This window comes from Euleptes europaea, chromosome 7 (assembly GCF_029931775.1).
Source record: "Euleptes europaea isolate rEulEur1 chromosome 7, rEulEur1.hap1, whole genome shotgun sequence".
NCBI classification, from domain to species: domain Eukaryota; kingdom Metazoa; phylum Chordata; class Lepidosauria; order Squamata; family Sphaerodactylidae; genus Euleptes; species Euleptes europaea.
In genome coordinates, this window is record NC_079318.1 from 75626274 (window position 1) to 75654225 (window position 27952).

The 27952-nt window shown below is 44.9% G+C and overlaps 1 protein-coding gene across 1 annotated transcript in view; it reads right to left on the bottom strand.

Annotated features, from left to right (window-relative positions):
• Positions 1-809: 809 nt before the first annotated feature.
• Positions 810-27952, bottom strand: part of ELP3 (elongator acetyltransferase complex subunit 3) — a 93309-nt gene continuing 66166 nt past the window's right edge. Inside the window, exons 13-15 of the mRNA XM_056852807.1 lie at positions 27037-27264; positions 18743-18824; positions 810-890 (exon numbers count right to left, since the gene is read on the bottom strand). Coding sequence (XP_056708785.1) covers positions 814-890; positions 18743-18824; positions 27037-27264 — 387 coding nt within the window. The 3' untranslated portion in view covers positions 810-813. The remainder of the gene's footprint in view (positions 891-18742; positions 18825-27036; positions 27265-27952) is intronic.

The following is a 27952-nucleotide window of genomic DNA, read 5'->3' on the forward strand; positions in this document are numbered from 1 at the left end:
CTTCCTAACAAAGAAGTGAAAAATACTAAACTCCAACACAGACTTTATTACAACACACTCTACAGTTTCAGCATTGCAGAAAAAGGAACTGTGTCAGGATTCCTCACAATCTTGGGAGAAGCCTGGCGAGAGACCAAACAAAAACTCCTTTCTTGGAAGGATGCCCGTCGGATATAAATAACTTCAAAAGATCATTCCCCCTGCCTCAAGTTCTCAATGGGAAAAAAATGGCTCTCCCGCTAACCCAGTGAAAGCTGTTAGAATATGTGAATAGAAACATTCTAGCCCTTTTCAAGGGCCTTGCAGATAAAAGCAGGGTTTTACGCACCCCTCTCCCCCCCCCCCAAATAAAACCAGGATTTCTCATTAAGAGTAAAAAACCAAGCTGGCTGATGCAAAACGGAAATGCAACAAAACATCAATATGGAAATTTCAGACTGGGCGCCAAGCTGCTGCAGAGGGCGATCTCCACTTCATTGCGTGATCAATGGGACTCTGAATATAACTGAGGCCTGCAGTCAAAGGCAACGTTGTTTTGTTTTTGTGTGGACCATAATAAGGGAAGGGCAGCAAAGGTCAAGTCGCCTCTGCCATGCTCGGGGCAAAGGACAGGTCATTTAGGGGAGCCCCTGCAAAGATTCTGGGACTGTGACAGGGACCTCAAGCAGAACGGAGCTCTTTGCAGTCAGCTGATGTTTGCTGGGGACCAGCGTTTGTTCTCTGAGCAGGAATATATCATTTCCTCCCTGCAATGCACCTGAGCAGGATGAACGGTGCTAAGACAGGCGTTCATAATATGTCGGGCTAAATCCATCAGTCCAGTCTTTTCACCATATAGGGTCCTTCCAGCTCATAGCCGATCTTCCGGTAGTAATCCCTGGTGCCTACACCTGCAAGCAAAAACCAAAAGGACAAATTTATCAGTGGATATACTGGCAATGGATATTAAGACTGCAAAAAAGATGAAGTCTGACAAGAGATGCTCTGTACAAGAGAATCCAAATTGACTCCCTACTTCTAATGATTAAATTTATTTTCTGTCACTGCTTCCTTCAAGCCTTTCTTATCTATTTGCCTCAAGCAGCACACAGACCCCGCCTGCCACCTCTCCCACAGGAGGTGCTTTCCCATCTCTCTTTCTGTATTGGCCAGCTAACTGCCTGCCCTCGAGCCATACCTTATTCCTTTCCTTAAACTCTCTGTGGCATGTTTCCGCCACTCAAACCAACCATCTACGTCTCACAGCAGCGTCAATACTTTCTGTGCTTTTCCCTCACCAAGAATGTCTGTGCTCATTCCATAGTATCACAACACCTCAAATCAAGGACAAAGGGTAGAGATTACAGATAAATAGGCAGCCAGTTATTTTGCAATTTTTTCAATATTTCCCCACCCCAGATGTGGAATTCAGGCTGAGACAGTGTGACTTAGCCCAAGGCTACTCAGTGTGTTCGTGACTGAGCAGAGCGCATCCACTTATGCCTCTCATCTCCAACACTTTACCACTAAATTGTGATGGTTCTGGATTGAAAAGCTGCTAACGTGAAAACAAGGATGACTCAAATGCCAATCCAATGTGTGCATGAAACAGACAGATCCAGTTTTGTAAAAATGCTAGTATTTACACAGGGGCCCTGACCTGGATGGCCCAGGCTAGCCTGATCTCGTCAGATCTCAGAAGCTAAGTAGGGTCAGCCCTGGTTAGTATTTGGATGGGAGACCACCAAGGAATACCAGGGTTGCTGTGCAGAGGAAGGCACTGGCAAACCACCTCTGTTAGTCTCTTGCCATGAAAACCCCAAAAAGGGGTCATAAGTCGGCTGCGATTTGACGGCACTTCACACACACACACAGGGCCCTGATTTAGAGAGAGGGGGAGAGAAGGGTTTTAAAATCTACCCTTGTGCAGTTTCACTGCTCACGCTCTCCAGCTCCAGTGCAGTAATTCACCATAAAAAGAAAAAAGACGAGCTGTCTGTCTTTTTCTCTTTTAGAGCTAATTATACTGCGTATCTCTTTTGTGTATATCTGTTTTATAGTTTTTTAGTAAGACCACAAGGGTATGTGTCAAAGAATAAAGCCCCCCCCCCAATGGCCTGAAGATGAATCAAGAGCGGTTAACATCATTTTACAAACCTTGGGAGAATCCCGTCATAGATCTCCCAATATCCTAACTCTGAGCATGGACAGTATACTCAAGAGTGTACTGTGCAGTCAATTTCAGAAGTTGCAATAAGGATCTACTGTTAGGAACACAGGAGCCTACAAAACTTGAACACTGGTCCCCCTAATTCAGTACTGTCTGCTCACAGTGGCTCTCCACGGCCTCGGGCGCAATTACCTTTACCCAGCTTTGTCACCTAAGAGCTGTTATGTGGCAATAATCAGGGACTGAACTGTAGATTTGCTGAACTAAAAGGCAGAGTTCTACCACTGAGCCTTGAGCCAAGTCGTTTAGGGATGAGTAGGTTAACAGTCTTATATTTGCATAAAAAGAGGATCCTCTGGATTTCATTAAGTCCCATCAGTTGAGGTACCTTCTAAATCACTGTCCTAAAGACACACATAGTATGCCAGGCTTTCAACCAGGGACAGAGAGAGAGGCAACACATGGGGGCAGAAAAGCTGCATTAGTTTCTTACTGTGGAGGCACATGCTCGCCTCAGAGGCCTGAACGCGGCTTGACCTCAAGCTACCAAATGTGAATAAGGAGTGACCCATCTGCAGAGATCGTTACCGTGGGCAGAAGAGCCCTGATATCGCCAGAGCGCCGACTGATCTCCAAATAATCCTTGACCTCCATTTCGCAAAGTACAAGTGGGCTCTGCAACCACAATTAAATTTTCTCATCGAGAGGGAAGAGGATTTCGAAGACAATTGTTCTTCATAAAGGCACATTCATCCCCCCCGCCCCGCCTCTGCTCCCTAATCAGATCCTGCAGAGCTCAAATCTTGGATAAATCCCACTCTGCGGAGGAACAGTGGCTCTTTGTTAGCGCCCTACGGAGAGGCAGAGCCATTACAGGAAAAACAACAACAGCTGCAGCCACCCCTGCTAGCCAAGCTCTAAATTGCAGAAAGATAACGGGGCCCTTGCCTGTCACCAGAGACATATCCATTTAAGGTTTCTGTCCCATCACAGAGCACAAGTAGAAAGCCATAAATTCACAGACAGACATGCAACCACCGCAGCAGACTACTAGCAAAAACCGAAACTAAAGCAGCATCCTCAGCAGCCCCAGGGATGGTCTAGTCTTCACTACTTTTCCAGCAAAGGAGCCCGGTGGGCCTCTTTGGGGAGAGAGTGCCATAGCAATCAGACCCCCATTTTTTGCAGTCACCCTTTCCTCACCCTTGGAAGGCAGAAGCACTTTGTGAGAAGGGCCTCCCCATACACTTTAAATTAATATGCTCCCATGTACATGATCACATATTTTTTTGTCTTGCCCTTTTCTTTTACAGAGCTTAGGGGCACATGGAGAGCTACACCATTTTATCCCACTTAGATCAGCCTGAGAGATGGTGACTGACCCAAGAGCCCTCTGCAAGCATCATGGCCGAATGGAAGCCAAAATGCAAGTATTCTTTGTTAAAGCCTTAACAAGCAACTAGGTGTCGGGAAGCCTGAAGCAGTTTAAATGGGGTTTCCATTCAGTTGACCATTCAGGGCCTGACTGGGCTCAGGCCTGCTTAGCTTTAACAAAGTAATAGCATCCCATACCCGTAGTCCATTCTTTGGGGTTCAGAAGGTTTGTAGTTCTGCGCAGCACATTATTAGCAAACTGATCCCAGGAAACAGGTGCAGCCAAGATCAAGGTATCTATGCATTGCAGCCCTTTAGCTTCCAAGTGAACACAAGCCCTGGAAAGTTTAAATTAAGTTTGCCTTGAGCTGGATTAACACTGGAAACTGCTTTCATCATTCAGGGGCTTAAAAGTTTGTGACTGATGGAATTCCTCTTTTCATAAACTCAAGATTCAGCTGTTATTTCTATCTGGCCTGATGAAAATGTGAGTCCCTCAGAAGTTATGAACACAGAAGCTTATTACAGAAAGAACACCTTACCAATTTTTACAAGCCTTGCCAGCAGGGACGGGGAGGGGCATCCTGTTCTCTTCTATGATGGAACCTGTCCCCCCCCCCCATTTCCTGCTGGTGCATGAACAACACATTCCCCTGCCCAACAGAAGAGAACGCAGAGCTTTTGCAAACATGGAGTTCTTCCATGTGTATAAAAACCCCACATGTAGCCCAGTCTCTGAACTCAGGGCACAAAAATGAAGGCACAAACGTGTTGCATTTTATTCTAACATTCTTGGGAACAAGACAGTGGCTTAGATCCAACTGAGTACTTCTATGGAGCCCCGTGGCACAGAGTGGTAAGCTGCAGTACTGCAGTCAAAAGCTCTGCTCACAACCTGAGTTCAATCTCGACAGAAGTCGGTTTCAGGTAGCTGGCTCAAGGTTGACTCAGCCTTCCATCTTTCCAAGGTCGGTAAAATGAGTACCAGCGTGGTGGGGATAAAGTGTAGATGACTGGGGAAGGCAATGGCAAACCACCCCATAAACAAAGTCTGCCTAGTAAATGATGGGATGGGATGTCACCCCATAGGACAGTACTAACCCGGTGCTTTATCTTTTATGGACCGAAGGGATTTTTTGTCCATGGAATGCAACTTTCTCACCTCCTACTTCCAACGGCAGCCCAAAATACCCCCTGAAATGCTGTTGCTAGGGGATAGGGGATTTTTGGCTGCATCAGGAGAGGGGAGGTGAGAAAGTCACACTCCATGGACAGAAATCCTTCTGTCCATGGAAACACTACCTTGGATGTAAGCCAGTGACTTTCCCAAGGTTACCTGCTGAACTGGGTAGCTGACAGGCAATTACACCCACATTCCCTTCCCACTAAGGATGATTCCTCTAGCATATCTGATTGCAATAATGCAGGCGATTTTTTTTAGGTTTCATTGTACGTTGGAAAGTTATATAAATATGCTAAATGCAGTGTTATAATAGCTATAACAAATTAGGAAAAAAAGGTCAGTTTATTCAGGACAATGTCGATACTTATTCCAGTATCCAGCAGCCTGATACCTCAGCCTAGCTTGATCTTGTCAGAGCTCAAAAGCTAAGCAGGGTTGGCTATGGTTAGTATTTGGATGGGAGACCACCAAGGAAGACTGGGGTTGCTTTGCAGAAGAAGGCAGTGGTAAACCACCTCTTGTCAACTCTTGCCTTGAAAACCCCAAGGTCCTGGGGTTGCCATGAGTCAGTTATGAATTGTTGACACACAATTATTATTCATTTTAGTATCTAACAAAGCCCGGGCCCATCTCTACAACAAATTATCAGTTTCAAGACCAATCCCTGAGGCAGGCATTTAATTTATTATCTCAGCGGTGATAACTGCTTTGCTTAACTCTTCCAAAACAAAGGTAAAATAGCTGATCTCCTCTTCTTGCAAAATAAATGAGGGGTGTATATATTTGAAACAATGAAATCCAGCACCTAGCATCTAAAATATGAGATGGCAAAAGCCTTATGACCATCTGGAATCCATTTTTTCACCCCCTCCCCCAATATGTTGGCTGGCGGTGCTTATTCAGTAATGAAGAACAGGCAGTTAGCAGATGCTCAGAGACACTGTTCTTCAAGTATTAATTCCATATATTCTAGAACTCTGCCCTGGAACTGAAAAACTACCCTGGGTTCAAATTAAGCACATGGTAAGTTATTGGGAAGTTTTACAAGAATGAAAAACATTTAATTAATTTGAAATCTTTTTTAAAAAATCTTTTCTGTACATGTTTTTTCTCTGCTGTAGAAAGTGTCTCCTGTCAAGATGCTCAGTACAGCTGGGGATGGGGCAGAGCTGCAGAGTCATTAATGAAATATCACCATCTCTCTAGGAGATCAATGAGATGTAATCACTCCATCTGGAGCCTCTGTGGAAGTTCTTAGACTACTTTCAAAGGCAAGAATAGAAATATAACAGATACCTCAACCTTGTTTAGCTGTCCTTTCATATCAGTTTGATCTGCAGCAAATACCAGGTGATGTTCTTCAGATCCACGCCATGAAAAGCTTTAGCAGCCCATTTCCACACATTTAGCCTCTATTAAAGGGACAGGACAATTTCCCCCGGCTTGTTGGCAAACCTGAACTCTGTATTCTCCCCTTAGTTAAGCATAATAAACTCTTCCACTATTACAAACTTCCCCGTTGGCATTTGATGTACCCCTGCCATAGATCTTAGGGATGCTTTCCACCATTAACTTTGGCACTTGAAAGATGGTTCCTGAAAAGGTCTCCAAGGGCCTGCACAGAGTGTGAAACATAAATGAAATACCCATACAGTAGACTCCCTGATGAACCTCCAGAGGGCAAATTCCCAGGGTGCTGGGTGCCTATGCATTACTTTCCCCTTATACTTCTCAAATAGGAGGGACTTGTAGGAGGCATCCTGTGGGGCACAACAGAAGAAGGCATCTTATGGAACTAACTGCCAGAAGAGGTAGCCATGGCCGCTAGATCAGACGGCTTTAGAAGGCGATTAGATGAATTCATGGAGAATAGGTCTACCAATGGTTATCAGCCTTGATGGCTAAGTGGAACCTCCATGTTCAGTATACTTTTGAATACTGGTTGCTGGAAGTCAAGGGAGGCCTTTGGGACCCATCCTTTGTTTGTAGGCCTTCTTGAGGCAGTCTGGTGGCCATGGTGGGAAAGAGGAAACTAGACTCGATGGATCTTGGGTCTGTTCCAGCAACTCTCCTTATCTTCTGATATTTTTAAGGATTATTCACAAAGAGCCTTTGGAGAACTGGGACTCTCCAAGATTATTACTCACATAAAGTATTTCTAGGCCCAGGTGTCTCCCAAACAAATGGGATGGTTTTGTTGCGCTAGGCAGTTTTGCTTTGCAGTGTTTCCCAGTTTTTGTAATCCTAGCCCTCCACACCGTGGAGGCCTTTGCTGTCTGAATTGCTGGTCATATTTCGTAATCTGCCTTGAATCTTACTGAGAAAGGTGGGCTATGAGTGAAGTTAATAACAGTGATGATTAGGAAATTTACATGCTGCCTCTCCAGAGATCAACTAGAAGACCACACTGTTATCAGAACAAAATTCCAAGTCCCCTATTCATTTTTGCCCAAATTTGCAACCTGCTGAATTTCTATAACTCAGGATCTTTAACAAAGAACACTCTTGTCCTGCTACCCCAAAGTGGAGGTCTGACCCATGGCTCTGCTCACCTTATACAATCACCACCAAATGTTCCCAGGTTATACCCCTGTAAAGTAACTGGTGCTAAAGGAATCTTCCCTTAACTCAAGGAATCTGTGCCTTCTTCTAAGGGAGAGGGGCATGTGCACCAGACCTCTCTAAAAACAAAAAAAGGATATTTGGAGGTTGAAAGCAGCTGTCCTTGCCCCTGGCCATTTTTTTAAAAAACTGGCTAACAGAAGGCCATTGGGCTCGGACGTCATCCATTCCTAGAGTCCAGCCCTCCTTTTGAGCCTCCTCAGCTACAGCGCGCACTCAGGCATGGCACGTTTCTGGCCTGTGTCCATGTTAATTTTCTACTTGACGGCACACAAATCGAAATCTGGTCTGGGGGAAAGCTGATCAACCTTGCTACGTGGTAATTAATTCATAGCAGAGACCGGCAGTTCTTCAAGCTTCCCCTCCTCTTCCCAGTCAGATATCGCCCGTACAAAAAAAAAAGTCAGATATCTTTACCCCACACAATTGAAAAAAAAAAAAAACGCAACACAGAATACTGATTAAACACCTTCAAAACAAAAAAAACCCTTTGCGTAAATGCTGCATGGCTTTGGGCTCTTACAAGGCAGTAGCCACATTCTACAAGAAGGCTAGAAGCCCTGCATGAAGCATGAGGAAAGGAAGCACACCTGAACTTACTTTAAAGGGTGGGGTGGGGAATATGCCCAGCAATGAGGGAGCTTGACATGCTTGATGTAGGGTGGCCATTTCTTTCAATTTCCACAGGAAGACACACTGTGAGCTATGGAGTGTGTGTGAGTGACAAACAAGCCATGATAACAATGAGACGAGGAAAAACAAAGCCCCCACTGCGCGGCGACAAGGCAGCCGCCAACGCCATCCCTTCAGGGTGAAAAAAGTCCTTATGAATCAATGGGGGAAGGGTGGGGTGGAATTAGCTTTCAGAGGGGGAAAAAACGGTTCAAAAGGTTCTGAAGGGAAAGAGTTGGAAAATCCAAGTCCTTGAGGAAAGACGGAAAAAACTGGGCTACTTCGTCTTGTTTAGGTGTACATTCAAGATGTGTTAAACGTACAGCTAAGTGCGGTTCAAAACAGCTACTGACTGCTCTTTCATTTGAGCACCTATTGAGTGGCAACACTGGGGTTAGTTCCTGGGCAAGGAGTAAAGAGGTACAACAGCTTCTTTATTTAGTCCCCCCTTTCCAAATTCCTTGCCCTTCTCTTCCTATTTTCCTGCTGCTCAATGCATGCGAGATATACATTCTTGGAGACTACGTCCTTCCTTTTTTTACACGTTTGCAGGGAGCGCTCACAGATCACCCCAAAGGTAAATTTTTTAAAAAACCCACTCAAACTATCTTTCCCCACTTCTTAAACTGCATTTACCCTCTCTTGTCCTAGCCACAATTTTCCTTTGGAGCTTTATTTGAAGGATGCCTCCCATCCGTCAGCTGCAGCAATTCCATGGCCAGAAAGACGACAGCCGCGCAGCCGTCATTATTTCCCCTGGCTTTAAAATGCAGAGAGAGGAAACCGTGACCATGCCACCGAGCAGTCGTGGCCAAGAACAACACACGTGTCTCGCCGTTCACCCAGAGGCCCCAAGCTATTATCAAGCTACACTTCTGATTTTTTAGTTAGTTAGTTCGACAGCACCAACTAGTACCAGGCCATTCCACGGAGCCAGAAGCAGGTAACAGCACAAGGAACCCAAGCAGTACTCAGGGCAGCATCTTTTTTGCAGTCACCAGGGAAGCAGGATGTGATCCAAGAGGGACAGCCAGTGCTCTCTTCCAGTGTTGAAGGAAATGCTGCAGCTCATGCGTTGGGTCTTGTAGCTGCTTGGGACAGCAAAATGTTTCCGGATAGCACTGACACGTCACCTTGATGATTTCTGTGCAAACACGAGAGCCGGTGTGGTGTAGTGGTTAAGAGCAGCAGGTTTGATTCCCTGCTCCTCCTCATGAGTGGTGGACTCTAATCTAGAGAACTGGGTTTAATTCCCTGCTCTTCCACCTAAGCGGCAGACTCTAACCTGGAGAACCGGGTTTGTTTCCCCGCTCCTCCACATGAAGCCTGCTGGGTGACCTTGGGCTAGTCTCTCTCAGCCCCACCTACCTCACAAGGTGCCTGTTATTGGGGGTGAAGGGAAGGCAATTATAAGCCTCTTTGAGACTCCTTACGATGGAGAAAAGGGGTATAAAAACCAGCTCTTCTACTATTGGAGGTTTCACACACAAAGTCAGAGGTACCAGAATCTTGCACAAGAATCCCAGTTCTAATTATCAGAAACAGGAATGGGTCCTAATACTGAGGATTATGAGCTTGGAGCCTTGTTTCTTGTTTTTGCTCAGCATATCCAATTATCTGCTTTAACTGTGTGGCGTTAGATGTGGAAAATCCTGTGCAGCAGACAAACACCCTACCGCCCATCTTTCTATCCCCACAAGGCATGGCATAAAATGCTGGCGGAGCACACAGGCTTCTTCCACACAGTGACTTCAAAGATGGCAACCAGTTTTCTGACAACATTTTTGGGGGTGGGGAGGGGGAGGAACCCCATCCAGTTAAAACCAAATGCGTGTCTGCAAACCCAATCCGGGAAAGACTAAATGTTGTCTAGATTCACGAATGCAAAAGAAAAGAGAAATTATACACACATACACCCCAACATTAGAAACATTAGATGGCAACCGGAATTTGGGTCAGAACTCCTCTGTGCTCTGAACAACTGGGCTGATGCTTCGGGGTTTCACGTGCAGACGCAGGCATGCTAATACGCTATTCACATTGCAGGAGCAGAAAATTACCTTAAATGAGGATCAAGTTCATTATAAACAAGTTGTTTAATTTAGGTTTGGCGTGTTAAGAGTGCTGGCGGGCGGGAGGGGAAAGGAGTGGCTCTCTCCATTCTGTTGCTATGGACAGGAAGCCCACCTCTGGCTCCCAACAGCAAATCTTCTGAGCAGGAACAATAGAGGCCTGATTTTCTAAATGAGCAAGGTTAAAGTATGGCTGCACAGAGCACTTCAAGAATAAAACCGAAAGCCATTCAAGTAGGCAACCCACAGGTCTCTCCAGCCAGTCTGACTGCTTGCCTTCCTTCAGCCATTCCCCATATACCACCTGCTGCTTCTAGAGGTAGCTGATTCCCAAGGTCTCCACTAAAATATCTCGTGTTCTGCAAACAGGGGAAGCATCCCCCACAACGATCCCAAAGGTCTACCTAGTTCAGTATCCTGTTCTTTATCTGTGGCCAACCAAATACTCCCACAGAGCCTACAAGAATGCATAGAGGCTGAAGTCTCCTCTTTATAGCCCCTCAGCAATTGGTATTCAGAGATGGCTGCCTCTGAACATGCAAATTCCAATTAACCAAAATGATTAACCGCCGTTGACAGACCTGATTTCCAAGAATGTATCTAATTTATTTAAGCAAACAGCTAGCTCTGTACCCTGTGACAGTGAATTCCACTAATTACGTACTGTGTGAACAAGTGCTTTCTTTTATGTCTACCCTGAATCTACTGCCAATCAACTTTACGAGGTGTCTCCGAACTCCAGTATTATGGAAGAGGAATTCTGGGGGATTATCTGCATAGCATGCTGAAGGTTCCAGGTTCAATCCCCGACATCTCCAGTTTTAAAAAGTAACAGGTAGTACAGGTTGAGTATCCCACATATGGAAAGCTTGGGACCAGCCATGGTCCGTAGCTTCAGTTTTGCTTCCTTCCCTGCTGTAATCAAAATCTGGCGGGGGGGGGGGGGGCAGGGGACAGATGTTAAACTGAAAGCTGGGCATGTTCGCCTTCAGTTTAGTGTCCCTCTACATCGCTGATGTTCGATTTAATTTGCAGGTATGCTGCCCGGCCTCTCCAGACTTCGGAAACACCGGGCGGAACTGCTGTGAGTTAGATCTCGGAAATCAGGAGATGCCAGGCTGTGTGAAACTGTCTGCACGCCAGTTTAAGGGTCCGATTTTCAGATCAGTAGGTGAGGAGAAAGACCACTGCTGAGATGCTAGGGAGTCATGGCCAGTTAAAGGAGACAATGCTGACCATGATAGACCAATGGTCTAACTAAAAAGTTCTTCCTATCTACTATACAGAATTTTATAAGCTTCTATTATTTCTTCTTCTTCTCTTCTTTATGACCACTTCTTTATGTAAAGCACAGTCTGCCTAGTAAGCGTTGTGAAGTCTCCAGTTCTTTAGAAGAAGAAGAGTTGGTTTTTACATGCTGACTTTCTCTACCTTTTAAGGAGAATCAATTGGGTTTACAATCTCCTTCCCTTCCTCTCTCCCCACAACAGACACCTTGTGAGGTAGGTGGGCTGACAGAGTTCAGAGAGAACTGTGACTAGCCCAAGGTCACCCAGCTGGCTTCATGTGGAGGAGTGAGGAAACAAACCCGGTTAGCCAGATTAGAGTCCACCGCTCATGTGGATGCGTGGGGAATCAAATCCGGTTCTTCAGATTAGAGTCCACTGCTGTTAACCACTACACCATGCTTAGCTTATCCTTCCAGAGCTTCAATCCCTTGATCACCTTGGCTATCATTGCTGTATCTTTCCCAATGTAACAGTGAGATATAAAAATAAATAGCACCTTTCCCCTCTTGCAAAATTGATTATGTTCAGACCTTCACTCCAGTGCTTTCCCAAACCCTCAACCAGATGGTTTCATGCATTACCCAAGCTGTCTGAGTATCCTGGTCCATGCTACAGTAGAAACATAAATAGAAGTCAACCCAAAATAAGAAAATAGCCTTCTCCAACTCTGGAGTTTTACAAATTTGCTTAGTGTTGCGAAAAACTATCAGAAAAAAATAACACCTCATTATACCAGACTTCAGCCACAGACTTTAGTTAAAGATTAGATTTCATTAGGCTCAGTCTCTGAGGGATACAATACAAACATTCTAGGGAGCTGGTTCCCACTTCTTGACCAACTAGGTAAACTCCCTCAAGGTAGGTTAAGGAACAAGTTCTCAAAATGAGCACAGCTGGTGAAGCTTATCCCAATGAGCTTCATGTATGTATCTCAAATTAGAAAGATTATCTCAATGAGCTTTATATATGTATCTCAAATGTCCTTGGAAACACACCAATACAGAGCAATGCAGAGAGTGATCTGAGCCGTGTACAGATACAGCTTCCAGGCAGCAACTCCAACAATTGAGGCTAACTGAGGTGGCTGAAAAATGTGCGGCCACAATTGGAGAACCGATGCAAGGACGTTATGGCTGCGACTGTGGAGGGCTGAGGATGATTAACAAAGTTTGTGTGACCGCATCTCCAGGGATACTTGGGGTAAATCAGAAGGAGACTTTCTGTAATGCCGGGCCCGGCCTTTTACCAAGTGTCAAGCCTGCGCCTGAGCTTAGCATAGAAATTTTAAACATGCTCTCAATAATTCTTTGACTGATGCATTTTTCAGGTTTGCAGCAGATGGCTTGAATTCATTAACCACTGACCAGAAGCTGAACAAATCAATTTGTCGGCCAAGGTCGGGTGAGGAAGAGGTAGCTCAGCCAAGATCACTGGAGTCCATGAACCAAGATGGAATTCGGGCTTGCTGGGCACTGCCAACTCTGGAACAGGCCATGGCATCTCACATTTCCTCTTGTTTGAGTTTCTTCTTCCTCCTTTCCCTCTGATGCCACTAGATGAACAAGTTCATCCTTCTTCTAGAATTCTTGCCAACACCTCATCTATTTAATGGCCTCCACCAAATACCCCATCCTCTGCTTTACGTATGGTACCTGCGGCCTCCTTTTAAAACAGGAGCCTCTTCTTCAGGCTGAAGTTTCCAGGAAACCAGCCAACCCAGTGAGAAGTTAACATGCCATCTCAGAAGATGACAGACTCATTACTATGCCTCATTATCAGTTCGCTCATGGTGTTGTTCCTGCGGTTGGCACCGTATGTATGGAACTCCCTCCCTGCTGCAGTTAGACTGGTTCCTACTCTTGTGCAGCTCGGGCGGCATGGGAAGATGGCATTTTTGTTTTCCCAAGCATTTGGCAATAATTGTGGATTGTGGAGTTTGTGTTGGATTATTATAATTAAAGAACTTGATTTTATCCACTGCTGCTTTAATTTATTACTATTGCTTAGGATAGCCTGTTGGATAGTTTTTGCTGCTAGGGATACTGCTTTTTTTTTTTTAACCAGCGATGTTTTACGGTTAGCATTGCTGATTTTATGCATTTTGCATAGTAGCCATTTATGCAAACAGCCTTGAGAACTTAGGTAACACAGAAATACTTTAAATAAACAATATATGAAATATGAACTGAGAAGGGAGACAAATCCTTTGAAAGTGGAGCAAGAGCCAATTTAACATGGTCCTCAGTCAGGGCCCGAGCTTTGTTGGCCCTGGCCCCAGCTGGTTGAACTCCCTCTCATAGGAGACTAGGGCTCTTTGGGACTTGTCACAGTTCCGCAGGGCCTGTAAGACCAAGATGTTCCGCTAGGCCTATGGCTGAGGGCAGTAACGTTTTTTTTATTAGAGCTGGCCTCCCTACCACCCCCGACATTTAAAAAATTTTCTTACCATCTAAGCGGGGGAGCCTGACTGCTTTTTCGGTCAGCCAAGGTCCCGTTGGGTCAAAATCAAGCACCTTTGGTATTGATTTAGCCTGGAATCACTGGTTTTAAATTAATTATTGCACTGAACTGACTGTTTTAATTGTGTTTTATGATATCACTGATGTTAGCTACTCTGAGCCCGGCATTGGCCAAGATAGAGGGTGGGATATAAATCCAAAAATAAATGAATAAATAAACTTTAGTACGGCGGAATATTAACCATTGGAATAGTGGGGAGTGGTGAATCCGTGTAAGGAAAGGATTGGTTAAGACATGGCATGGCACTCAGTTTCTTCATGGCAGAATGTCACACATGAACACATGAAGCTGCCTTATACTGAATCAGACCCTTGGTCCATCAAAGTCAGTATTGTCTACTCAGACCGGCAGCGGCTCTCCAGGGTCTCAGGTAGAGGTCTTTCACATCACCTACTTGCCTAGTCCCTTTAACTGGAGATGTGTCAGAGCCTGGAGATGTGCAGAGCCTTTCCGGGGATTGAACCTGGGACCTTTTGCATGCCGAGCAGATGCTCTACCACTGAGCCACAGGAGATCTGTTCTTACTTTCTTCCTTAGCTCTCACTGAAGTGTCAGATAGGATTCTGAAATGTTTTTGGCAGATGAGTGTTTAAGAGAATTCTGCAGGGTTTGGGAGACGGGGTTTCTCAATGGGCGAGAAGATGAAAACACACACAGATAAAGGCAAAGCAAGTATGACTAGAGGTCGGTGGGAGGCTCTCCTGGATGACTGAGGAGGAGGAAAGGCATGAGCCAACCCAGAATTCCTCTGCTGGTCCTGGGTTCTTCCTTCAGCCTCCACTGCTCTTGGAGGGCATTCACTGAGAGATGTTGAAAATATTTTTTTGGCAACTTTTCCGTACTTATTTAGACTGGCGTTTAGTTACAAGCGTTTATCTGCTGGCAACTGGAGCTCAAACAGATTTTTTCATCCGTTGTACCAATTTAATTTATTTGTGTATGAAATGTATTACCTTCTGCCCAGAGTCAGTGTGACTGGGCTCACTTTGAAAAAATAAAGTTATTGTTTCTGACAATATGCGCAAAAAGAAAAAATGCCACAAGCACCCAGCAGAATAAACTACTTTAAGAACATGCTGAGGAACAGAGTCCTTTTGAAAATGAAAAGAGACTTCAAGGATTAAACTGTTCAATAAGCTCAATACATTGACTCCTCTGGAAGTCAGCCTGGACCCAGAGATATCCTGGATAGATATCTATTTACCCATGTCCCTGTGAGGAAAAGCCCATATCCAATATCCCTGTGAGCAAATGAGAGGCTTTGAATTTTTTCATTTGGATAGGCCCAATCCATATCATGCAGGCCCAAACTGGTACCTCTGGATAGTCTGGACAGAGCTTTCATAACTGGCACATTTACCATGGGTCGACCTTCACCTGTTTCAGGTGCAAGCCAGTTCGACAGCTGATTAGTCAAAGGGTCTTCTTTCTAGGTTGATCCATCCATTCTTACTCCCAACTATGGGAGTAACTGAGAGTATGTTCGGCGGGTACATGATTTAGAGAGCTTACTGAACTTAAGCAGGTCTAGGACTATTCAGTACCTGGATGGGAGACCCCTCCTCTCCGATTCCATAATGGAAGAAAGGTGAGATATAAGTGCCATACATAACATCCATTTCTGCAGGCTCCTTGATTGCACTTTTCTGATTTTTTTTCTAGAAAAGACAGGCATCTTTTGATATTGCTACATGCCAGTATATCTTAGAGAGAAATTGGTCCAGAGAATCCCTGCTAATGGCTCTACTTTTTTTGGAAGAATATAGTTTTTAAAACAAATCAAGGGGGAAACCCAGAACCCCTCTGCCTCTTCCAAACAGGTAAATGCACACACAAAGCCCCCTTGCAGGGTCCAACCACTACAGCGTACGATGATGCTATGGCCCTCCATGCGGTCGGAATGATTCCCTGCAAGGAGAGACAAAGAGAAAGCCTGTATCTCCTAATGTACAGCTAAGTTAAGCCAACATCCCAGCTTTTCCTCCACAATGCCAGCCCCCGCATTTCAAGCTGGTTCAAGATGTGCACTTAAGCTTTCTTTAAGTGCCTCCTCTTCTCTGCTGCTTTCATGGTGCAAATGAGCAACAATTACTCGAAATAACCACCATCTCGAAGCAGAATGAGAGGAGGAGGAGAAGGGGGAAAGAAGTGCTGCCCAGGAAAGTTCAGGATGAAGATTTCCTAACTTTCTGAAGGCTTGCTGCAGTTTCATAAAAACATAAAGCAACAGTCAATTAAAACAAAAACTATCTCAATGGTCTCCCAGCAGCAGGTTAGCCAACAAAGGCCCAGTTGAAAATGCTTTGTCAAACACCTGAGTACAGAATGAAAAGTTACCCTGGCACACTTTTCTAGGGAACCTATTCCACAGTAGGGTGCTAATGAGAAGGCCCTGCTCCTTGCAACTGCCCGCTCAAGTGCTCAAAGTGTATTGACTCACTAGTCCTCCCAACAAACAATTACTCATACAAGACCGTTTTAGGTTATGTTGCAAATGGCACGCCCAAATCTGCCGCCCAAGGCAGCTGATTCACTGTACCCCCTGGTAAGGCCATCCTTGAACAGAGATCAACATTACACCATCAGTGAGAGCAATGATTCCCCAACATGGTATCCATAGGTGCTGTGCTGCATGTTGATGTATTTGCTGGCACCCACTTGCTTCTTCTAAGCATCTTGCCTCCAAAGCAAAGCATAAATCTTGGCTTTCCTCCATTTCACTAGAGTAAGAAGTGCTTCAAAAGATCCCAGGGGGTTACCACCTTTGGGTCTGCAGGGAGCATCCATTTGGAAATAGCTGCTGCTATCATAGGAAGATGTTTGGTTTAGAATCTCTCAATGTTTTGTTATTGCTCCCCATGGCAGCCATTTTGTGACTCGTCCTGCCTCCCATAGCAGCCATTTTGTAGTTGTGTCCATTACCTGTTGTCAAAATTCTCAGGCTCAACAGGTTTGGGGACTCTTATGATAAAGAAGCATATTTTGATGTTTTCAAAGACAGTCTGGTTGAACAATCCTAAATGATAGGAACAAAATTAGCTCCTCCTGATAGGGAGCTGGTAATAATTTTGCTGTAGTACCAACTCTCGAAACATGCTACTCTTCTCAAAATTAACCAAGCAGGATTAATGTTCTCTACTACAGAAGTCAACTCAAGCTGCATTTCTATTTAAGATAAAAACCTAAAGAGGAAGTTGAGCTTGTTAGATGGCATTTCCCAGGTAACAGCCTGAAAGTGTCTATTCTTTGCAGGTTTTTTATTAGTCTCTTCTTTTGCAGGCTTAGATTCTAGCTTTGAATTCTGATGCCTTGAAAGACAGAGGAACACAATTATGACTGGATTTCATGCTCGTTCTATATGGAACAGAAGAAACGCACTACAAAAGTTATCCACTCAACACAGCCTGCATCTCTCTTTTAGTATCCCCATTCACTCAGGTACATCCCTAAATCGATGATATTAGCATTAGAATGAGCCCCTTAATCTTTAGCACAGAGAAGAGCTACCCACTTTATACAGAGTCTCAAACTAGTAACATCAGCAATTAAATGAGCTTTTTCCCAACTACCTTCTCTTAACATTACCACAGCGTGCTTTTGAAGCAGAAAGAAATGGATACCCCTTCCCCACCCCCAAGTAACTCCTTAAGAAAATGGGTTGGAAGGAAGGAAAAAGACTGCTCTCTTTAGCCACTGGACATAGTTACGGAGATTCAGACACAGAGAGGGATCATGATGGCATTCTGTCTCTTGGAGAAATTTCAGACATGCCTTATCTAGACTATTGTCCTTTTACATTAGGCTTCAGTTCTGGGAGAAAATGTCTAGGATCCAGTCAAATCCATCTGAGCACAAAAGGAGTCTAGAGATCTGAAAGGGGGGAGTTTTAAATGATTGAAAATAGTAGCAACGTTATAATTGCATGCCATTCTGCCTGTTCCACTGTGACACAACCACTGGAACAGGTACTAGCCAAGTTGTTCATAATTAACTTTAAAAATATTATGCCCATAAGATGTGCACCCCACTGCACAAACTGGCTTACTCCTCTCTCATGGCAGCTAAGCACAGATCTCACCCTTGAGGTAACAGCTCTTAGCTCCTCCTTCAGAAGGGTCAGGCAATTGCCAGGGAGGCTAGAGCTCCTCCAGACCTCTCAATGGTAAGCATCTTTACCGAGCCAGCAGATGGACTGCCAGCCAGGCCCCACTTCCTCCTCAACATGGGAAGGGCAGACCACCCACTGCTGCATTGTGACTGCCACAACTATCTATATCACCATCCTGGTATGCTCCTAAAGAGCCAGGGCTGGCTGTAGTTTTTAGCTGAATGGGTGCTTTGGAGCAAGCTGAGGTTTGATCTTGGAATTAAGGATCAAGGCTCTCCCTCCAAGGCAGATGACAAGGCACCTGAGCCTCAGGCACCTCTCAGATTTAAGTACTGCCTGTATCAACCTTAAGCCCAACTCTGTGGTGGGAGACGGCAGGGTACAAATTGAATAAAACAAAATAGCAGCATTCTGAGACCATGGCCCAACTGGGGAGATCTTTTTTTTTTTCTTTTTACAACTTCCACTAAACCTTATGAGGCACTCTATAACTAACTTGATCTGTTCATTTGTGCCATTGTTCATTCGCTTTGTGGCAGGAAACGGTCTTTGACAAAGACTGGGAACCTTTGCCATAAAGGACTCTCTCTCTCTCTCTCTCTCTCTCTCTGTCTGTCTCCCTCTCCCCCCCCCCCCCAATTTCTGGTGTCTGCACTTCTCACACACTCGGTGGGTCCATCCCTTTCTCTTGCTTGCCCTGCCCCAGTAGATTAGCAGTAGGTTATATCTGGAAAGCAAATGTGTGTGTCATACCTGAAATCACCGCAATCTTCCTTGACCCGTGCTCTTCTGTGGCTATTCTTTCTGCCTCCTCCATGAGCAACATCCCAAATCCCTGCAGAAGAGAAAAGAACACAAAGGAAACTAAGTGAGGGTGTCTTCGGAATACAGAGAATTTGTAATTTAGGGATTAGCAGGCAGAAGCTTTTTATGCCTTGGCGGGTGGGCAGGGGAGAGAAACACTACTGCAGAAGGAGCAGAGTAACAGCTTGAATGCTTGGGGGGGGGGGAACCAAAGCACAACAGCGCAAGTGCATAAAACACTCAAAACCTTTTCTCTTTGCTGACTAGTAGCAACAATTTAGAGAGGAGAGCTGCGAAAATCCACTCCAAAAACAAAAAGTGCTGTAGAAATCACTTATTCCTAAGCGTGGCCATTAAAATAAAAGGCTCAGCCCAATTGTGAGTGCTTCCACGGCTCCCAGCAACTTTTCAGAGTTAATTACCAGGCACTTGGGGACCTGTTTGGGATCAGGACTTTGGTGCCAGGGGAGGCTTTAAAGCAGGGGTGTCAAACATAAGGGCTGAGGGCCGGATCTGGCCCCTTGCTTTTATCAGGCCCGTGAGCCAGCCAAGGCAGCCGCCCCCTCATCCCAATCTGGGCTGGCAAATCCACTGTGGGCTCGCCAGCTGGGGCAGCCACCCCTCCCCCCGCTCCTGATCTGGGCTGTAAGAATGTTATTGTTTTAAGCATGTTTGTATTTTAAGTAAAAAAATAAAGTAAAAAATAATAATATTGTTAATTGGCTTTGCCTGTGTCTTCTATAAAGTTTGTATCTCCAATGCCTGGCATTAAATTTTATGGTATGTATGGCCCAGCCCCACCATGTGACATTTATGTCATATTTGGCCCTCGTAACAAATGAGTTCGATGCCCCTACTTTAAAGCCCTAGCTACCCATCACCAACATGCAGTTTTCTTGCCCTGAAAGGAGCCCAGAGAGCCTGTGGCAGGGAAGGGAATCTGGCATCAAGGCTGCTAGCTGAATAACTTCAAGGCTGAACTTCTGGTGCCAGAGGCACAAGGTGAAGGGCAAGGGTCAAAGGGCTCTTGGCCCCTGGCTTGCAGCCCATCCACTGGATCCAGAATCTGCCGAGGATGTGGGGTTTTATGCTCCCCCCATTTGGTTATCTGAATTTCATTTTATTTGTTTCAATTATGCTAAGGTATGTTTTCAGAGTGTTTTGGGCCACCATCAGGGAGGAAAGCAGGATAATAAACCACCTAAATAAATACATACTTGACTCATGGGGGAAATTTATGTACAGGTGTACAGGTGTTTCCCCAGTTGGACAAATAGTGGATCCCTTGAGCCATTTCCTAGTGGGAGAATGGTATGCAAGAGGAGAGGATTAGCAACCCCTCCCCTAGAGCCACAGTCTGAAAATGAACTTAGTCTCTGCAAGACTGATAATTAAGTTTGAAAAAATGCCAGAAGCAATTGCGGAAACGTGCACGACTGGTCTGAGTCAATAACCCCTGTTCCTGTTTTACCTGATGCATTTCCCAGACAGACACACCATGCAAGAACTAAGAGCATCTTCTGCGGGGCTATTTAGTATATCCCCCCCATTCTTACAGAAAATTCAAGGGGGCATTATAGAGGGTCTCCACAAAGTCTCCCGCCCAGGCACTAACCAGACCCAAATATGCTTGACTTCAGCAATGCTGCTCTGCTGTGTACCTTCAAACCTTACCCTTGCTCTTAGTGTATATCCCAGTGTGAACATGGTGATTAATTACCATGACTACGTACAGCACCGTCCATTATGACGTGAAAAGAAATTAGCAAAGAGGGTATCATTGGCCTGGAAAGATGCTCTTTCCGGGCAAAACTACACAGACCCATAGACCTACATGTTCATTGACTGAAGTGCAGTGAGGGTGGGTATGGGGAAATTCCAAGTGCAATGACGTTACAGCACAAACTCTGTTACCCACACATGAGCAGAGGGAGCCACCAAACTCCCTCTCCCAGCAGCAAGGAGTTAAGCTGTGTTTGGGGTAAAGGCCACCGCAGTCCCAGCTGATTCCCATGAAGTAGGGGTCTTAGTCTGTCCAAGCAAAAGTAAACATGTGGGAATAAAACACTGATCAGTTTTTAAAGTGCCACAAGACTCCTGTGTTGTTTGGGAGGGGATGGGTGGGAACTGCAAACTGCTGCTGCTCCATTTCAAGCTCCGATTGAACTGGAAATGCTCCAGATAAGGTGGCTGGAGTCTTCCACTCTACTGCCGAATACAGGGTAGCAAAATTCCACCCGTGACAGTTCACTGCGTTTACAGAGCAGAGCTCTGCTCACTTCACACTGCTTCTATACCTTTATTTTAAAACCAAGCCCAGTCTTGCAAATGCTCCAACAAGCATCCAAATGGGAACTTACTGCCTCCTGATTCCGCTCACTTTCTGAAGATTAGGGTGCGGCAAAATGCCATCTGGAGCTTTCATAGGGCCAGCTGAGTGTGCCAAAATCCCCTGGAAGTGTCAACTCCCAAACAAAAGCCATTAACAGTGTGATCCAAAGCAGAGGTATACCTTTCTAAGTCCATTAAAGTCAATTGGTTTATAAGGGTTCAAATATGATTAGGATGGTACTGTTAAGTCTTCCACCCACAGCTGAAACAACTCCTTTGACTACTGGTTGTTTATACTATACAAGCATACCTCGGAGATATTACGGGTTCGGTTCCAGACCATCGCAATAAAGTGAATATCGCAATAAAGTGAGTCACACAATTATTATTATTTTTTGTTTCCCAGTGCATATAAAAGTTATGTTTACACTATACAGCAGTCTACTAAGTGTGCAATAGCATTTTGTCTAAAAACACGTACTGTAACAATAATGAAAAAGTTTGAAATATTGAGAGAATTACCAAAACGTGACACAGAGAAACAAAGTCAGCACATGCTGCCAAAAAGATGGTGCCAACAGACTTGCTAGAAAACGCAATATCTGCGAAGCACAATAAAGCGTAGTGCAATAAAACAAGGTGTGCCTGTACTAGCAGAATGGTCTGGTTAGGAAAGATGGGGTTTTGGGAAAGGACTGTCACCCAGCCCCAAACAGAAGGTTTGTAGCTATGTCACAAGTTAACAATGCTGAGTAGCCAATGGCTGTTGGCTGACCATTCCCTTCTTAACTTAACAGCCCACAATGATTAGCTGATGCTTTACCAATGAGACACAAAGGCCAGGAGATCGGGTGCTTGAATGATGTTCAGAGAGCTTAGAAGAGAAAGATTTGAGTCCAGTAGCACCTTAAAAACCAACAAGATTTCCAGGGAATAAGCTTTTGAGAGTCAAAAGTCCGTTCATCAAATACCCAACAAAGTATCCGACAAAAGGATCTTTGACTTTTGAAAGCTTATACCCTGGAAATCTTGCTGGTCTTTAAGGTGCCGTGTGTGTGTGTAAAGTGCCGTCAAATCGCAGTCGACTTATGGTGACCCCTTATGGGTTTTTCAAGGCAAGAGACTAACAGAGGTGGTTTGCCAGTACCTTCCTCTGCGTAGCAACCCTGGACTTCCTTGGTGGTCTCCCATGCAAATACCAACCAGGGCTGACCCTGCTTAGCTTCTGAGATCTGCCAAGTTCAGGCTAGCCTGGGCCATCCAGGTCAGGGCCTTTAAGGTGCTACTGGACTCGAATCTTGTCCTTCTCCTGCAGACAAACATGACTATGCACCTGAAAAGAGCTTTAGTGGAAGTGGCACCCTGGTACCCCAACTAAGGGCAGGAGTGTAAATGGAAAGAAAATAACTATTTTGGAGTCTGAAAGAGACCACTTTGGAAAAGAGGCAGAACTGCAAGCTGTCCAAAAAGTGTCATGCCTGGGCTTGCATGATGCTTCTCTGGGGATCTCCTGCTTAAAATGAATTCCTCTATGCCCCATCTGTATGACTGTAACTAAAGCAAATATTACCAAGACATCATAAATCTTCTGAGCTCAGAGGCTCTTCCTCTGGAACGTCTCACCACTTGGTGAAGGGGGGGGGGGCGAGCATGAACAACATTATGCCTTAGATGGGGAGGGAGCTGACAGCACTGTATTCAATTCTGGGGTATTCTTGGATGCCCTAGTAAACATTTTTTCAGCCTGAATTTGTGCGTCATACACCCAAGTCTCCGTTTTCAATCTATTTCAATTTGTTAGAGCTGGCTCCATTCAATTGATTTTCCTCTCCTTTTGCCTTTCACGTGCGTCAGCCACTTTCCCCGCTTTTAAAATTTCACTTTCAGGAGGTAAGCGTTCCTATTCCATTGCTCTTTTCTCCCACCTTCCTCCCTTATTTACCACTGCTGCCTCATTGCCCAGGGTCATTACTATCAAACCTAAGCTGCATTCTAATGCAGAGACAGCTTGCTTTGAAGAAAGGTTTTTGTTTTGTTTTAAATAACAGCGGTGAAGCTCAGCGAACCCATCAGTCGGATTCTGGTATAAAACAGGCGATGGTAATTTCTCTATCCCTTCCCAAAAGTCCAAAGACAGCCCAAATTGAGTATCTGATGTGCTTATTTTTATCCCAGCAGCAACAGCAGGGACAGGTGCACATCTCCCATTGTAGATTACTGAGATGAAGTATATGAAGTGTGCTTGAAATACATTACATATTTTTAAAAACCACAACTAACCACCTGAAAGACTTAACACACCTATTTGGGGTCAATCAGGTCTGCTCTTGTCACAACAAGGGCTGTTTCTCACCCAAAAAGTCAGCTGGCTACAAAGGGGCTCACATAGTAGGGTAGGGGTTTAATAAAGAAACTCTCCTCCATACACACATACATATACACTGCAAGACACTATAATAAATTCATTGCTGAAACTACTAGTCATCACAGTGAGGTTTTTAGGTGCCATGGCAACGGGGGGTCTGGCATTTGTTGAGCCCCGCCTGAAGGTACAAAACTCACAACCTTATTCTGCAACATAAGACTACTTTCACTGCAAGAGAAGGTTAGACTAAATTCTCAACATCCATGGATAATAAAATCTGGAGACTGGAGCCATGAACAGACACGACAGATCTATCTACAAACTTCAAAAATGTCCCAGGTTTGCAGGGTGGGGGAAATGAAAATCTTTAAAAAAAATTGGGGGGTTAACCACCCACAAATGACATACAAGTAGAACTTATAGCTGTAACAAACAAATGCCCTGTGGTCATTGCTAGGCAACCACACAGGATTGTAATCTTTAAATCCTTGGTTTCTGTCAGTAAAAGATAGGGGCAGGGGGCAGTGTCCTTTCCAGGGATATCTGGTATCTGAAGAAGTGAGCTGTGGCTCACGAAAGCTCATACCCAACCAGAAAATATTTTTGTTAGTCTTTATGGTGCTACTGGACTCTTGCTCTTTTCTACTACTGCAGACAGACTAACACGGCTACCCACTGTGAATTACTTTCCAGGGATGTTTTGGCCTTTGAGGGAGAGGGCTCACTAGGGCCAGCCTTGGCAGCAACCACCAGGTGAATTGATACCACACGACTTGCATGATGTACCCAGGCCCAGCTGCTTGCTATTGTCCGACAGTCCCAGGTTTGCAGAACAATCAGTGGTGGGATCTGCTAACTTGCTGCTAGGCTGTTTTGGTGGCCACCCATGAACTTGAAACTTCCTTCCTCAGGAGGTAAAACTGGTGCTGTTTCCTATAAGACTGTCTGAACCAAAAATGAAGCCATTCCCATTCTTGAATTGTTACATGAAGGGGAAGTAACTGCTGGGTTCCCCCCCCCCCCCGAGATTTGTGGCCAGCACAGCACAACTGGGCCATAGTTTTCCCTGGTAAAGGCTGGCATGCAGAGGGAAGGAGGGAATGAGGACAGGGGCAAATGCGGAGGGAAGGAGGACAGGGGCAAAATAAACAGATTGGCTGGTGGGTGGGAGGGAGAGAAGGATGCAGGAAAAGGGAAGAGGCTATGGGTCTTTCAGGAAAGTGAAAGAGGAAATAGTGAGGGAGGGGGAAATGAGATGCTCCCTGCAAGTCCTTATAGGTTCCCCGCTTCTATCTATATATTTTGATCCCAACTGCACAGTATACTTTAATTCTAACTTGCTTAAACTGTTTTCAGTCTAGGTGCTGTTTTCAGTCAAGGTGCCATAAAACTATTTTTCCTGCAACAGACTAAAACTACGAATTACATTATATACACACATTGAGTGCTATTATGGTCAATTATCGTAAACAAACAGAAGAAGCACAGTATGCAGAATGACCGTTCTTGGCTCTGAATGCTTGTCAAAATGCAGATATACAAATATCACGCAGCCTGGGCTTTGCCTTGTCCTGAAGCACCAACTACCACCCCAAAGGCTGCCTCTCATCCCAAATACTTACTGCTTCCAGAGGCTGTTGGTTCTAGAGACAGCAAAACAAAAAAAGTGGACAGTACCAGTCTTCAGACCATCTATGATACAAAGCACAAAAGGAGGAAACTGTTTCTCATCCCAAGTAAATCATGGCCAGGGAGACTAGTGTGCTGGAAATCATGGTGAACGGAGGGACAGTATGTAAGGCTACAGGCAGAATGGAATCAGTAGATGCGCTGCTCCACCTGAGGCATGGATACTCCCAGAGGATTCTTCAAAAATAGGGCTTGTTAGTTTATGACATTAAAGCTCTCATTGAAGAATGGCAATGTTGGTTTCGGAATAGGAAAATATCATACTAAAATGGGTGGCATTTACAGTCAAGCAAACATGGTAATGCTCTACATATGTCCTGCCTAGCTCTGACACCCAAGAAACCCACCGGTGTATTTTTCAGAATCATTGTCACCCATATGATGCTGAAAATGCCCCTTAAGTTACCACAGCTGAGCATAGGAGGGCATTTAAAATAGGCTAAGGAAACTATTCATTAATGTGCAATTTAAGATATTTATATACCAGCCTTTCTCCTAGGCAATCCAGGACCCAAGGAGGTAACCACAACGTAAAACAATACCAAATAATTTAATAAAAAAACATTAAAACAACACATTAAAACCAAGCTTAAAAAAGCTTATGCCCCAACCATCAGGGTATTCCGCCTTTGCCCAGGCTGCCCCCAAAACTCTCTGGTACAGTTTCTACAAGAAAGGTGTTCGTTTAAACAGTGTAAATGTTTTCAAACTCATACATAACGGTTAGTATTCAAGTTACATGTTTCTGATGCTGACAATTTTAGTGCATTTATGTATATTTATACCTCATTTTTCTCCCCAATGACGACCCAAAGTGGCTTACCACATCTTTCTCCTCTTCTCCATTTTTTCCTCACAACCACTAACCTGTGAGGTAAGTCTGTGAGCCTCTGTCAAGACCTGCTCTGCAATATCTTTTTGAGAAATGGGGACCGGAACAGCAGTTTAGCTTATTGAGACCCAACAGCCAAACTGACCTCCTTTTGTTTTTTACTACATATGTCTAACTTATACCTTGGCGCCCCATCTCCTCCCTCTTTTTCCTCCTAGTCTCCTTCCTGACTTGCTATTCTCTTACAAGAAAAAAAAATGAACAAACAAAAAAACCTAACAACAACAGAAAAGAAGAAGAAGAGTTGGTTTTTATATGCCGAATTTCTCTACCATTTAAGGGAGATTCAAACCAGCTTACAATCACCTACCCTTCCCTTCCCCACAACAGACATCCTGTGAGGTAGGTGAAGCTGCAAGAGTGTGACTAGTCTAAGGTCCCCCAGCAGGCTTTGTGTGGAGGAGAGGGGAAACAAATCCAGTTCACCAGATTAGCCCCTGCCGCTCATGTGGAGGAGTGGGGAATCAAACCCTGTTCTCCAGATCAGACTCCACTGTTCCAAGGGTGGAGGTGCAACACACTTTAGATCACAGTATAGCCCTCTTTTTGGTCCTGAACTATCAGTGGTTTAAAGAAGTCTTCTCCGACCTGTGGGTCATGAAGCCTGTGAAAGTGGAACACAGGCGTTTGAAGTTTAATTAACAGAGGCATTTTTTAAAGTAGGTCTCTGTATCGAGTAAATGTGGACTTGTGGCTCACTATAGTATGTTAGTAAGCAGGCTTCCCTTTAAGGATCAGGAAATATAATCAGCCCTAACCTAGATGGCCCAAGCTAGCCTGATCTCAGAAGCTAAACAGGATCGGCCCTGGTTAGTCCAGAGTTGCTACACAGAAGTAGACAATGGCAAACCATCTCTGTTCCTCTCTTGCCTTGAAAACCCTACGGGGTTGTCATTACTTGGTTGCAACATGATAGAACTTTCCACCATCACCCAGAGGTACATATTTTGATGTAGCCGTAGGTACCTGATGCTGGAATTTGGAGGGATCTCGACTGCTCACAGGAACCACACTCCCATACACATGAAGTTCTCTGACAATAGAAACGCCTCCCTTCAGTTCTGGTCTGAACGTCTCCTCCGAACACTTCCGCAAACGCAGGAGGCCGATGAGGATGTCCTGCTCAGGATCCTCATAGGACAAGAAAGTTTCCCAGCCCCCGTTGGCCACATAGTCTCTTCGAATCAGTTCAACCTGTTCAAGCGGACAAAAGGCCAAGACGAAAATCATCAGATAGCGGCAGCAACAATAAAAAAATAACGGTGTAACAACCTTAAGAGACCAATTTCACAGCAATGCCGGTGCTGGTTTATATGGGGGAAAGGGTGAGAAATGGGTTCACAAAGTCCATCTTACCGCTAACAGAGTTTTAGCGGCATCAGATAAGAGCTGAAGGTGTAATTATTGAATTTTTCACACAAGCCAAAACTGGTGCAGAACTTCAATGCGAACGCACCCTTTCTATACATCTTAGTGCTTCCCATCCGTGAGAAGGAACATATCGAACACTCAGCACCACTGATGATACATAAACAAAAAGGGAGATGGGGGCTGGTCCCACCCTCCCCCTTCAGACTGGAATGATCCATACTGCATGCCATTACCCAGCACATATGAGGAGGCCTCGTGACTCCTCCCTTCTCAAAATGTGGCAAAGGATTGTGGGAGCTGAGGTTTACACATGCAGCCCTGAGTCACACATGAGAACAGGAGAACCATATAGAGCCCCGCTGCCTCTGTATGGTAAGACTGTGAGCTGGCTTTTAGTTTCAGTCACATTATTCATATAGTGCCATACCTTAACTCTGTAACACCGGGATTCTCACCATCACCCTTTTCAGTAGGTTTATGAAGCTGTGGTTGCAGCTACCAATATTGCTTA